This window comes from Drosophila elegans, unplaced genomic scaffold (genome assembly GCF_018152505.1).
Source record: "Drosophila elegans isolate 14027-0461.03 unplaced genomic scaffold, ASM1815250v1 contig_149, whole genome shotgun sequence".
NCBI lineage: Eukaryota > Metazoa > Arthropoda > Insecta > Diptera > Drosophilidae > Drosophila > Drosophila elegans.
Window position 1 is genome coordinate 8,687,404 of NW_024545513.1, and position 13,524 is coordinate 8,700,927.

The 13,524-nt window shown below is 40.3% G+C and overlaps 1 protein-coding gene and 1 long non-coding RNA gene across 2 annotated transcripts; both read right to left on the reverse strand.

Moving 5' to 3' along the window:
* Window positions 1-41: 41 nt before the first annotated feature.
* On the reverse strand, window positions 42-4,733 carry LOC108136382 (SRSF protein kinase 3). The gene is made up of 5 exons (XM_017257495.2): window positions 4,561-4,733; window positions 4,065-4,211; window positions 2,958-4,007; window positions 1,528-2,128; window positions 42-809 (listed from the first exon to the last, which is right to left on the reverse strand). The coding sequence occupies exons 3-5, from the start codon at window positions 3,986-3,988 to the stop codon at window positions 156-158; spliced, it is 2,286 nt and encodes a 761-aa protein (XP_017112984.1). The 5' UTR covers window positions 3,989-4,007; window positions 4,065-4,211; window positions 4,561-4,733; the 3' UTR covers window positions 42-155.
* Window positions 4,734-11,441: 6,708 nt separating this feature from the next.
* On the reverse strand, window positions 11,442-13,474 carry LOC108136411. The gene is made up of 3 exons (XR_001773960.1): window positions 13,386-13,474; window positions 11,929-12,037; window positions 11,442-11,870 (listed from the first exon to the last, which is right to left on the reverse strand). It is a non-coding gene; the product is annotated as an uncharacterized LOC108136411 (long non-coding RNA).
* Between the last annotated feature and the right edge of the window lie 50 nt (window positions 13,475-13,524).

Sequence of the window (13,524 nt, forward strand, 5' to 3'; positions counted from 1 at the left end):
TATTTTTTTTTTAAGTTCAAACGCTTATTGTTACTTAATGCGCAATTTATTGGAATTTGATTGTCTATCTATCAATGTCTACATTGGCATGCACATTTGAAGTAAAGGGTGTGGCCCGTTGATTCGGGGCGATCGAAAACGGATCAACGGAGCTTTTACGCATGGCTTTCATCCGGGACCCGGATGTTGGTCCTCGGATCGGGGGTGTCCTGGCGATGCAGAGGCTGGTGCAACCAACGGTGACGAAGGGCGTCCAGAGCGGAGATGCGTTTGCTCGGATCTGTTCGCAGCATTGGCTCCAGGAAGGACACGAAGTCCTTGGCCTCCAGGCGCGCCCAGCCATGTTGATTCACCAGGACATCGACCAGCGAACGCGGCTGCAGGGTGGTGATGTTGCGCAGCTGGCCACTGGGCTCGAAGACTTCCATCGAGTAGTCGCCCACGTCGATCAGTTTGTAGGGAATCGGTCCGCAGGTCTCAATGATGCTGGCAATGTGCACCTCATCCTGGCTGGCCCTTCCGCGCCTCACCTGCGGATCGAACAGATACTTGCCGGTGGCCAGCTCCCAAAAGAGGCAGGCGGCACTCCAGATGTCCGCGGTCTCATTGTAGCCCGCGCCCAGGATCACCTCCACCGACCGATACTCCCGCGTCTGGATGTCGTCGGTGTAGTGGCGATCGAACCAGCACCCATTGCCCATGTCCGCAATTTTCAGCTTCAGCTCGCAATCTTGGGTGGCCGGATCCCTGGAGGCAATGATACCCCAATTCGGCTCCTTGCTGTTGCCCTTGCGCTTTTCTGCCTTGGCCTGCACGAATGAGGAATAATATTCTATAATTTTAAGATGAAACGGAATATGTGTATTGCTTAACACCCTAAGAACTCATCGTATTCTAAATGGTTTTTATATCGTGCCCAATTCATTAATTACTAGTAACTCTAGCCGCGGGATTATTTAATTAAATTAATATGCACTTAAAAAAAGGTGATAGTGATTTTTTCTGAAATTTCTTCAAAATCAAATGCTTTTCTAGAAAATTATTTACATTATTTACTAGCCACTCTCGATGTGGGAATTTAAATCATTAAAAATTACCTAATTGTTTTCTGAAACTTTTTAAGTCATAAGTCCTTAAATTATGGAAAATAGAAAATATTTCTATTTTTTTTAGAAAACAAGCGACAATGTATTTTAAAGTGAAACTGATCATGTGTATTGCATATAATTTGTAAGAAATAATTTGATTTTTTGTTAGAAAACAATTTTACATTTCTGAAAAGCGTAAATAACTTTTTATGACAGTTTTATAGTTTTATAATATTTTCTGGAAAATATAAAATGGTTCTAGTTTAATTTAAAAAAATATATATATGAATATTTTCCTATAAAACATTTTCATTTTCTATAAATCATCCTATATAGGTATCAAAAAGTATGCAACAATATAGTTTCACTCCGGATATCCGAAGGATTTCATACTTTTAGGCAACTTTTTTCTGTGTGATCTTCCCTTAACATGCCATACCGAGTAAGATGACTTCTTCCGTGTGCCTTTGGAGTGCTTCCTGGCACCCTTGTGCTTCCTGCCCGGCTGGTGGCGATTTTGTTCCGCCAGATCCGATTCCGTGACCTTCTCCTGCACAAAACGCATAAACTCCTCCGGACTATGGGACAAGAGCCTCAAGGCGGAGGACCTGGCGGGATTCGTTGGCAATGCCGAATTCCATCGGCGGCGGCGTGGGATATTGGGAAGGCTATGCGAACGAGTGAGCGTTCCGGGGGCGGGCACATCGCCCCTATCCCACATGGACTCATCATTCTCCAGCTGCAGCTGCAGATCGCGCAGATCGCTGTCCTCGAGGATGACCAGGCCGTCGAAGGAGAATGGCATGAAGGGCAGCTGGCCGGTGACGCCCTCAACGGCGGTCATCGGCTGAAGGAGTCCCTGTGCCGCCAGACCCAGCAAATCCTCGATGGCCCGCTTGCGCAGCCACTGTCGGTGCTCCTGGAAGAAGGTGACGCTCCGCTTGGCCTGTGCCCGCATCTTCCTCTTTGCCGTCTTGGTCAGCTTGACGTGCTCATCCTGGCCACTGTGATGGCTATGACGCACAGAACCAAGTCCATGTCTGCGGAAGGTTTTAGTTAACTTTACTGCCATACAAAAAATGTGCTATTTTGTTGAAACTAGTTTCATGTAGCTAAACTTTCCATCCCCCAGTCGATTTCGAGAAACATATTTTTTTTTGGCCTAACTACGCAGTTTTTATAAGTGGTGACGATTTATGGCCATGATTTTTGTCAATAAAATTATAAAAATAAATAAATTGGTTAAATTTAAACATTTTTAGCTGTGAATGCCAATTGATTGGAAATTTTATGATGAATTCGACGATGTATAATATTTAAACTTAAGACCATTACTTTCTAGAATTTTAATACAAAAACCGATTTGATAATTGTTTTTTTTTTGGGTGTTTGAAGATTTGTGAAAAAAAAACGTTTTTTTATAGTTGCTTTGTTGTAAAATTGTTCTGTGCAACTGGCGACCTATAATTTCTATTCGATTTAAACAACAAATTTTATAACCAATTTTTGCATAAACACATTTCTTAAGTCTTTTTGTTGTAGCATAGGAAATCCTTTTTTACGATTTCTTGCAAAATTCAATAATTTTAAGTTAAACATTCCCAATAATAAAAATAAATAATAAATCCAAATTTATTAAAAAAAAAAACTATTTACGGTATCCAAATCTCAATGTTCAGACGGACATGACTGGATCAACTTGGCTATTTATCCTTTTGATCAATAACATATAAGTATTTATATATACTTTTTTACATAATTTTAAAACGAATGCAAAATATCCTTTTCACTTTACGTGTGATGGGTATAAAAATGTTAAAGCCATCAGAATTTGCCAATTTCAGGGTTAGTTTTGGATGTTGTACGAACCTGGTTCGGTGCTGCTGTTGCTTCTGGGAGTGAACCCCCAGGAAGTCGGTGGCTGCCTGGCTGGCCCGACCCCGGATCGCCACATCGTCGGCCACCAGCAGCACGTTCTCCGGCTTGAGGTCGGTGTGTATGATCTCGCAGTGCTCGTGCAGGAAGCACAGACCCTCGAGGACCTGCAGCGCTATCTGCTTGATGTTCCAGAGGGGCAGTCCCTGGTAGCGTGACCGCTGGATGAGGGTGAGCAGATTGTCGCCGAGGACCTCGAACACCAGACAGAGGTGCCTGCCATGCGGGCCACTGACGTAGAATTGGTCGAAGAACTCGACGAGGCGGTGGCGCAGTGGATGCCAGTCGCAGTTGTCCAAGGCGCGGAGCAAGCGGATCTCATCGCGGGCAGTTTCCATGAACTGATCCCCCGACTTGACCACCTTGACGGCACAGTAGCGCTCCAGTTGCTCGTCGAAGCACAGCCAGACGGTGGAGAATTGGCCCCAGCCCAGCTTGCTGATGGCATAGTAGCGATTGTGGAAGATGTCGCCCACGGCCACCGGATGGTAGCCACCCTCGCGGTACTCATATGAGTTCTCGTTCATGCCGTTGTTCTGGCTACTGTTCTCGTCCCCGTCCCCGTCCACGTCCCCTTCCACGTCCCCGTCCCCGTCCACGTCCACGTCCCCTTCCACGTCCACGTCCACGTCCTCCTCCTCCACATCCACATTCACATTCACATCCACATCCACCTCCTCCTTGTGCCCCAACACAAGGGTGGAGTCGGATTCCTCCGAGCACACAACAAAGCCCTCCATGTTCACCGAGCGCATCCGGAGCGGCAGCTCTAAATCATCCTCCAACGACGGCTCCTCGAAGCTCTCGTATCGCGGATCTGCCCCCGTGCGGTAGACGCTCTGCAACTGGTGACCCAGCTGCTCCAGGTTCTGGCTCATCGTCGGGTAGAGCTTCTGGATGGGGCTCTCCATCTGCGCCTGCATCTGGGACTTCATGCGATCTTGTGTATGTACCTCGTCCGACATTAGAACTCGATTTGGCTAGCTTCAGTGAGGAATAGGCCAGCTAAAGTTTAGTCTTAGATCACTTTTCGTTGCTTACCAAAAGGTATCGATGAAATGCACCCAAATCCAAGATGAACCAACAACAACAGTCTATAAAACCTTTTTCAAACACTCTCAAATCGGGAAATATGTTCCGATTAGGCTTGTAATATTTGCTTCTTTAAAGCTGTGTTCCAACGATTTCCTAGTGAAGGAGAAGAACGTGTGTTAGTATGGTGAAAAAATATAAATGACATTAGAAATGATGGTGAAACTCGAGCGACTTGGCAATCCTAAAGCACACAGTGACATTAGTGCATAACGTTGTCCAACACTCTTTTTATTGGTCTTCCGTTCATTGTTCATTGGTTAGCTATCAGTTATCAAGCATTGACATTAGTGCTTAAGGTTGTCCAACACTCTTTTCTATGGTCTTCCGTTCATTGTTCAGTTATCAATCATTGACATTTAGTGATTAAGGTTGTCCAACACTCTTTTTGATGGTCTTCCGTTCATTGGTTAATTATCAGTTATCAAGCTAGATGGCAACTCACATGTGCATTAACTTCCATGTGTATGTGTGTGTTCCGTCGTCTTCTTGCCTCCTTTCTACAAAAATATACGTTTGTCTGGGCAAAATGATTTCTTGACTGAAGCGGCAACTGTTCCGTATGCCTCCGTTTGTTTAATAAATATATTTCCTACTTAATGTTTTGACAAACTTGTGAGCTGTTCGAATGATGTCGTCCAGCGACAAGTTTAGTTTGGCCCTCTGTGATGAAGGCCGATACAAATGACAAACAGATACTAGATGTCATTATCAAGAAATAAGCAAAATTACTTTATTATTATATCTAGCATTATTAAAATCCAAACCAATTTTTTAAGACTCATTTATTAATTGATCTAAGCTCTAGTTCTGGGGCATTTGTCTAACATCATAGGTTAGCTATATGTAAACCTCCTATAGTTTTACATTTTCCTTTAATTTAGCTTAGACTTCCCTAAAGATTTATGTACAATTAAACATAATTTTTTTTTGTGCCCAGTTTGGCCCATTTCTCTTTTTTTTTTTTTTTGATTTTCCCAAATCGAAATAGTTGTGCAATTGAGGGCGAGTCCTTTGTGCGAGTTTAGTGATTCGGAAAAGGCTATTTAGAGCAACAAAGCGATAGTAACCAGGAATCGGGAATCAGGAACCAGTTACCAGTTTACAGCGCGATTGAAGGGATTATAATGGATCGTAAAGGGATTGTAAATCTGTTGCAAATGCACATTGGCGAGAGTCAGCATGGGGGATGTCCTTGTTCCATATATGTAGGTGCTCAGGTGCTTCAAGTTGGATAACAATAGCTCCCATTGATCTGCACACTCGTTCCTGTTATTATGTTTGTATTTTGATTGCCGACTTAGCAATTTATTTTTTTTTGGGGGAGAAATTCCCAAAATATATAATAAAAAAAATATAATAAAGTTACCCCTCTCTCCAGCGGGCGAATTTCCGAAATTCCGAATTTTCGAATATTTGCTCAGTTGTTTAAACAAATTTTCCGCTTAGGGTTGCTGCTCGACCTCCTGTTTGCACACAATGGATTTCCATGCGTTGGTTCGAGTGAAAATACCAAGTCAAATATTTATTAAAAAATCTATGGCTGGTTGGTTGTCACATTTTCCACCGTCGGCTTATCGAAAACCTTCAACTTTGAATTCGGTGGAAAAAAAAGAAATCGGGGTTTTTAGGTTCCCATGCGTAGTACTATTACTATGGTTCTCCTTCAACCCTTTTGTCATTTTTAAGCGCGCACCCGGAAAATTCTTGTTTGTAATTAGGGAGTTTTCCTTATCATTTATTCCAATGCCTTCGGCATTTGGCATTCGGCATTGTTTCTCCTCCAATTAAGCGTAATTTCAAGTGTCCCGTTCCTGTATTTGTCCAAAACAATTTCAAAACACGAAGAAAAGGCGACGTCGCGTTTTGAATTTCACTCTCATAACTGGTTGGCCTGCTAATGAACTGTTTATATGCAGACAATGGTTGGAAATGGAAATAAATTAACGTCGATTTTCCCGTTTTAAGTCGGGTGGGTGTGCCATCGCCAGCTGAAGGGATAAACCTTTTTTGTTTTTTTTTGCTCGTCTATAAGCTCAACTGAAAGTCAGGTAATGAGCAATGCAAAAGGCTTTTTTTTTGTTTGAAGGAGTGATAAGCGGAAAATTAACTATTATTAAGCCATTTGCACACACCCCTTTAGCCAGCCTAATTTTACTTATATTTTTTATTTTGAGCAATTTTTAAAATTAGCTTTTAACCACTTTTTGTACTTTGTTTAAATTTTTTCTTTTGTCATAGTAAGAATGAAGCCTGAGAAAAATGTTTGTACTTAATGGGAACGCTGATAATATATAAATATATATTTGGTGTCTTGGTTTCTTATTTCTTGTATTTATTTTTTTTTTTTTATATATTTAAAATTCATCAAAAATATACATACACATGAATCAATCCCCTACTTTACTTATCTTTACTATTTTCTAATATTGACAGGGAACACTTTAAATATTTTAAAAAATAGCTTTACACCACTGACTTGAACTTTTGTTTTCTATTTAAGTAATTAAAATTCATCAAGAATATGTGTATGCATGTACGTATTTAATAATTCTTAATCCTCAATTCGATTTTTTGTTCATATTTTTTTAATGCCTAACAGCCTAGCTGCTTATGTCATATTTTCCATTGCAGCATCTTTTGAGGGATCATGAAAATTTGATAGGCGAGCAATAGGTTCGGTGCCCACTGATGTGTGTCTAAATAACTTACAAGTAATAAAAATGCGCTGTGGGACAGTAGATGGCCGCGGGATGGACTCGCTCGCTCGCTGGATGTTTTCTTAATTAATTTCCCGTGTTTTTCCTTGGGCTTGAAAGGGCCATTCCCGATTGCCTGCAGCATCCGAGGGGTCGAAGGGTCAGAGGGTCACAGGGTCAAACGCGGATCGGATGATGAATGGAATGCTGGACTGGGATGCCGGAGCAAAGGGTTGCGCGAATGCCCTAATCCAATTACCGCGATTGACCGCGTAGTCGCACGCACATTTCCAAATCATGTTACAGCTTATAGAGATATGAATTGCTGTCGGATTAAAATTGTGTATATAAAACACCTAAATAACTGTTCCAATTAAACAGCTTACAGTTTACAATTATGTTCAGGTGTTGCAGGTTTTCCTTTTGTATTCAATTAGTTTATTTGTTAATTGGTTAGTTAACATGCATTTTTACCAATTTTTGCTTATAACTTCTTGACAAGTATAAATCAGCTAACAATGGTAATACATTTTTTTTGCTGTTTATATTCTGCACTTAAATGTGTTTCGCACAATGCGCCAGGATCAAGTCCTTTTTGATCGATCGTCGGAGTTATGTCGTCTGGTTCTTTCGTCCTTCTTGCGGGGAATCACAAACAGATGGAGACGCCACGCCGACAGCTGTCCTTTGGGTGTTGCCTCCGCCGGAGATTTTTCACTTTTCCATTGTTTGCGACGCTTCCTTTTTGTCAATGTGCAGTTACGTACGTACATAACCGACTTGTCCCCGTTTTTTTTCTTTTCCTCCTTTTCCAACTTCTTCCCTTCGGTTGTCCCCCGATTTCCCATTCCCATTTCCATTTCCATTCTTTAGATTTGATTTTTTTCGCCAGTGTGTGGCATGTGCCGCTCCATTGTGTGCCAATTGGCAGAGCAGCTGCTCCTCTTCCATTGTTGTCCTTCGAGTCATTGTCGAAATCCAGCAAAATGCGCCAATTACGTTGCTCATTATCTTCGAACTTGGAGCGGGAATTGGAGGTGCAACTGGATCAAGATCACCTCAGCTGCCGTACTTTTATGGCACTGAGCTTCCGCGAAGTCGAGGACTTTTTTTTGTTACATACCTAAAAAAAGTGTCAAAACAAGCTTAATTAGATAGGGGAATTTTACTTTATAGATCATTCATAGTGCCCATTTTACAATTAAGTAAATGTTTATATTATTTTTTTTTTCATATGGACACCTGAGTGAGTAACAAATATATATTAGAATTCTGAAATGCGTGATATTTTTAGGTCGAATTTATATGTTAATGTATATATTTTTTTCATTTGAAGTTAAGCTACTACTATTCAACTTATAGCATTTAAAATTGAATAAATCTCTGTTACGATTTTCTAATAATTTCGATACCAAAACCATTCAAAAGGTGCAACTGCAGTTTACATCCTGAGTGTTTTATCGTTGTGGGAAATTCGTGGCTTGATTTTCATTGGGAATCACTGGGATCATTCATCACGCCATTCAGCGGCAGGATATGCCGCAGGATATGACGCTGCATAAAGTGTCCAGCTCCAGCGTTCGGCGATCGTTACACAAACCACATCCTGCGGAGATCCTGCCGCACAAAACGCCATTGTGTCCAACGGTTTGATGATCTAGAAAACGCATCGAATCAAGCGAATCTCGGCCAGGATGTGCAGCTGTCCGGCGGGAAGTCATCGCCGCAGTCACTTCTGTGTCACTGTGTCATCGAGCCACCGTGTAACCGTGCATCACCCCAAAGGACCGCAAAGTTCGCGCCCATGTCGCGGCCGCTGTAATCCTTTAACTGTCACAAAGCCAAAACAAACAACGCCAGGGCCAGGGGGTCCGGTGAACCGAGTGAGCGACCTCTTCATTACACGGCGACAATTTGGGCGGGTCAGCAAGCAGAATGCAATCAAGGGGCGGTTCAGCGGCTCGGAAAATTATGCAACACGACGCAGGATTAGCGTCGCGATTCCTGATTGCCGATCCTGATTTCCGATCCCGATTCCCAAGCCAACGACTGACCCCTGCGCTTGTTTTTATTGCCTTGTGTCGGACAATTGAATCTGTGACATAAATTTGGTGTAAACAGCTTTGGTCAGCTTTGCTACCTGGCCAACAAAAATAGAGTTGTCAATGGCAATGGCACATAAATCACATAAATCATTAATAATTACAATGGTCCGGTGATATATGGCCCTCACATAATGATAATCCATAATAATTACCTCACCTCTTCGAAAGTGTTCGAGTACTTTGACTCAACTGAAGATTTGCAACAAAAGCTCTGTAACGATGGAAAATAATATCTATAGGCCCAAATTTAATTGTTTCCTTTAAAATATGATACTTACATGGGAGATAGTGAGTAAAACACTATGAGTTCTTAGAGAACAGAACATCTGCCCTTCAAGGTCAGATTTATTTGTTTCTTGTTTATCTCCTAGTTTTAAAGAGGGAGCAAAATAGATTGACATTTATTATAAATGCAAAACGCCATAGATTAGTCTAAAAAGAACATATGGATGAACTTTTGGGTATACCCCCCAAGTTATAAGTTAATTTGGAAAAATATATAATGATAATTTCAATAAATAAATAAAAGACACAATGGGTAAACTTCGGTTTAAGAGCAAATATTCATTTTAAACAAACTCACCATAAATCAGTTAAATTGCCACATTTTGGCCGTTATTTAACGCAGTTTTTGAATCTCTACCTCGGCTAGTAGATCTCCCCTGGCAACAGGACACTAAAAACGTTCGTAATTATGCAAGGACCTGGCTTTCCGACTTCCTGGCTAAACGAAAAAAAAGAAAAAAAAGAAAAAAACATGCCACAAATGCATTAGAACGCGCTCGGTTCGGTATGCAAACATATAATTGAAAACTGTCAACGTCTGACAAATTTGCCGTCGTAAAACCTGGCGGGTAACCCTAAATTAACCCCACACAATGTCAAGGGCATAACATAAAAGCAACGCAACCAAGAGATATGGAAAAAGCGAGCCGGGGGCGGGACGAACCCATTTCCAGAAGTCATAAAGTTCTGATCGACAGCCAGTCGACCAGCAGGTCCTTGGTCCTGGGTCCTTTGTCCTGGCCTCAGAGTCCTTGGGCCGTGTTAATGTGTTAGGCGCGTGGGTTATTCTGGCACTCTGATGGTGATGGGGTGGTTTGCTCCCGAACAGTGGCTTGCAATTTGCCGATATGATCTACTGGCGGTGTACCATAGTTTTGACAGTTTATCATTATGCCGGCCCGATCCTTGACCCTTGTGGTGGTGGGTCAACCGGTCGGTCATTGGTGGTCATTACATTGTAGACATTTTGCGTTTTGTATTTAATTGATTTTCTGCACTGACCCAAGTTGCGAGGTTCCGTCATTAGCCGGGGGGGTCTCCAGATAAGTCCTTTGCGATAGCAGGGGCATGATTAATGCTCCTACATAAAGAAAATATAATATTTACATTTAAATATTCTGTGGGATCATTAAGTGCATATGTAGGGTTATGCTTTTAATTGATCCACAAAGTATTGTGTATTTTATAGTGTTTTATGAGCTGTTTGGTTTTTGTTTCACTTGTAGAGATATTTAAAAAGTTTAAACATTTATATTTCATAAATCATACTGAGTAAATGTGATTTTAAAAATATCTAATTTAAATGTATGTGCAAAGAATATTTATTGTAGGGTAATGCTTTTAATAGATTCACAAATCATGAGTCATTTTTTTTTGCTATCTAATTTTGAAAAAATATTTAAATGTGATTTTTTCTGATTAAAATGCCTATGCTTTTAATTGATCCCCAAATAATTGTATATTTTATAAAGATATATGAGCCGCGTATTTTCGCTAACAAGGTATTTAAGCAATCAAAACTTTTATATTTCAGAAATCATATTTAGTAATTTTTTGTGCTATTTATTTTTAAATATTTAAGTATGATTCTTTCTGTCAAGAGTCCAAGAACGCGTTGTTCCTTATACGAAATATACCTAATATCGATCATCAGACATTTTCTGCCCACTGGTTTTTGGCTCTTTCTCACGTCATTCCTTCGAGATCCTTTGTGTTTCCTTGTCGCTGCACACGGCGCGCCAAAAAAATTCGCACACTCTCCTTTAGAATTATTATTTGGCAAACATGCGAGCGTTGCGCACACACATAAATCTCAATCTGTCTGAAAATGTGAAATCGAAAATGAAATCATTGTGCCAAAATCCAAATTTAACCGCAAATTAGGCAATAAACAATGGCTAAAGCGGTCATGGGTTAATACGTTTAGCATCAGCATCAGCATCAGCAGTAGCAGTCACAGACAACCACCGCTCCGCCGAAGGATTGAAAGGGTTAAGGATCGAGGGGTTAAAGGTTGCGGGGTTGCGATATCGAAATCGCAATCGCAATCACCATTTTAAACGTGCGAAAAAGTGCAATGATCTCCGCTGCTTGTGCTCCAGTTTTGCCTGCTGGTGTGCAAAAGTGTCCCTTTCGTGATTCGCAATTAAAGAATATTTTTTTTTTTTTTTTTATGTAACGGACTCGATGTGTGCTATTTTAAAGAGTCCAACAAAGTAATTTAAACCAGGCAAATCTTGACAGCAATTATTTCATTTTATTGAAATTCAAGCATCATATTGGTTTAAGAAAATGGAACATAAAAGACCTGGTATCGTATTATTAATGACTCAACCATTCTTCAAGGTCATCATCGTCACTACAGGTAAGATCACTATCGGTATAATAATTGTTCTCAAAACTATACCCTTGTTCGACAATTTCATCGTCTCCAAATTCACTATCGGTAAAAATACTGTCACCAAGACTATCTAGTTCCATTTCGTCTTCGTAAGATTCACTTTCAGTGTAACTATAGTCATCAAATCCATCCTCTATTCCCATTATTTCGTCTTCGGTGTAAGATTCACTTTCGGTAAAACTATTGTCAGCAAGACTATCCTCTAGTGCAAATATTTCGTTTTGTTGAAGTTCGGCAAACAATGACTGCCAGATTGTCAAGTTAGCTAAATGGATAATAAGGCATATATGAGCAACTATTAAGTGTTGTTCTTTATGGCTTACCAATAATTCGAATTAAATTGTTTACAATGAAATCCATTTTGATATTTAATAGATCTTTTAGCAGAACAATGTATGCCTCTGTTGAGTCTTTTTCGAAATAATCAAAAATCTGAAATACAAATTGAAAAAAATAGTGTTAGCTCAGAGTTATGTACCTTGTCTTAAAATAATATTAAGTTATGAATTTATTAAAATACGAAGTATTTTGCTATTAATTTTCAATAACATTTCTATCAAGTTTTATTTCAAATTTTATGGATTTTTTGTGACAAAAAGCCAAAATAAATCATTTCAATTAAGTTTATATTAGGTTTATATGATTAGAAAAATTTGAAAATCTTTTAAATAAAATTTCTGTTGAAATAGATTCCCAAAAAATTTTTTTAATTTTGTTTCTATTAATTTAAATTTAATTTAATTTAAATTCTTTTGATATACATTCTCCAAACAGGAGTTTTTGTTTTAGAATGACCATATTATTAATATTGAACAAAAGTGAAAGCATATTTGTATTTACTGATTCATAAAACAAGTGGTACTTCTGTGTAATGAACTTGGGGGAATAATGATTCAGTTTTTAGTTGAACAAACACATACAAGGAGCTGATCCACCTTCGCACGCCATATGGAGGCATTAAGGTCCCTGACAGAGTCGGTTATTTGCCATAATTGGGTTCGGGTTCGAGTCACAATTAGCGACGCCTCTGTGCCTGGACAGAGGACATATAGGACATAGAACACACCATAGGTCACCGAAGGTTCGCGGGTCCCCGAAGGAAAATGTAAATGGGAAATAATGCCAGTGCCGCGGGCTAATCAATTACGCAACCTTAAGGAAACCAAACGTCGCCGAGGGTTCTCCTTGCCCGATAAACTTTTACATTTTATTCACATTTAATTGCAGCCATGCATTAATTTGGGAACCTGATCGCATCGCATCGCATCGCTGTCAAACGTTTGACAAACTTCCCGGGGTGACATGTGATGGGATGGATTGGAAGGATTGGAAGACTTGGGCGAGATCCCATGACTGGATGGGATTCCGTTCCCATTTGGGAATGTAATTTGCATTTTAACCCTTTTCTTTGTCTAATGGCGCAAGGCGTTGCGGTCACGGCGCCGTCTCGCTCGCACTGGCCCTGTCGCGCACGCGTTGTCCTGCTCGCACCTACGCGCATGTCCATATGCGATGAAGATTTATGGAAAAGCACATGGTTTTTTGGGTCGCTTTCCACGGGAATTGATTGTATTGCATTCCCGGACTTCGCCGCACACTATTTGGGTAATTTTCTTTACAATTAAATATGCAAATGGGCACGTTAAGCGTTTATTTTTAAGGCGTTTGTTTTTTGCCATTTGCATGCGAAAAAAAATATGGGCGTTAAACGAAAGCTGTTAAAACCGCAGACGAATCCTACCAAAATATCTAGTTATCCAAATAATTAATTATCACTTACCCCAAAGATTAAAGTTCTTTTAAGATTTTTTCGGAATTCTTCCAATGACTAGCTCACGTTAGAAACGCACACTCAGATTTGCACACTGCTTAAAAGTGTTGGAAAATAAAAATCATTCAGGCTTTCTGAGAAGACGTGA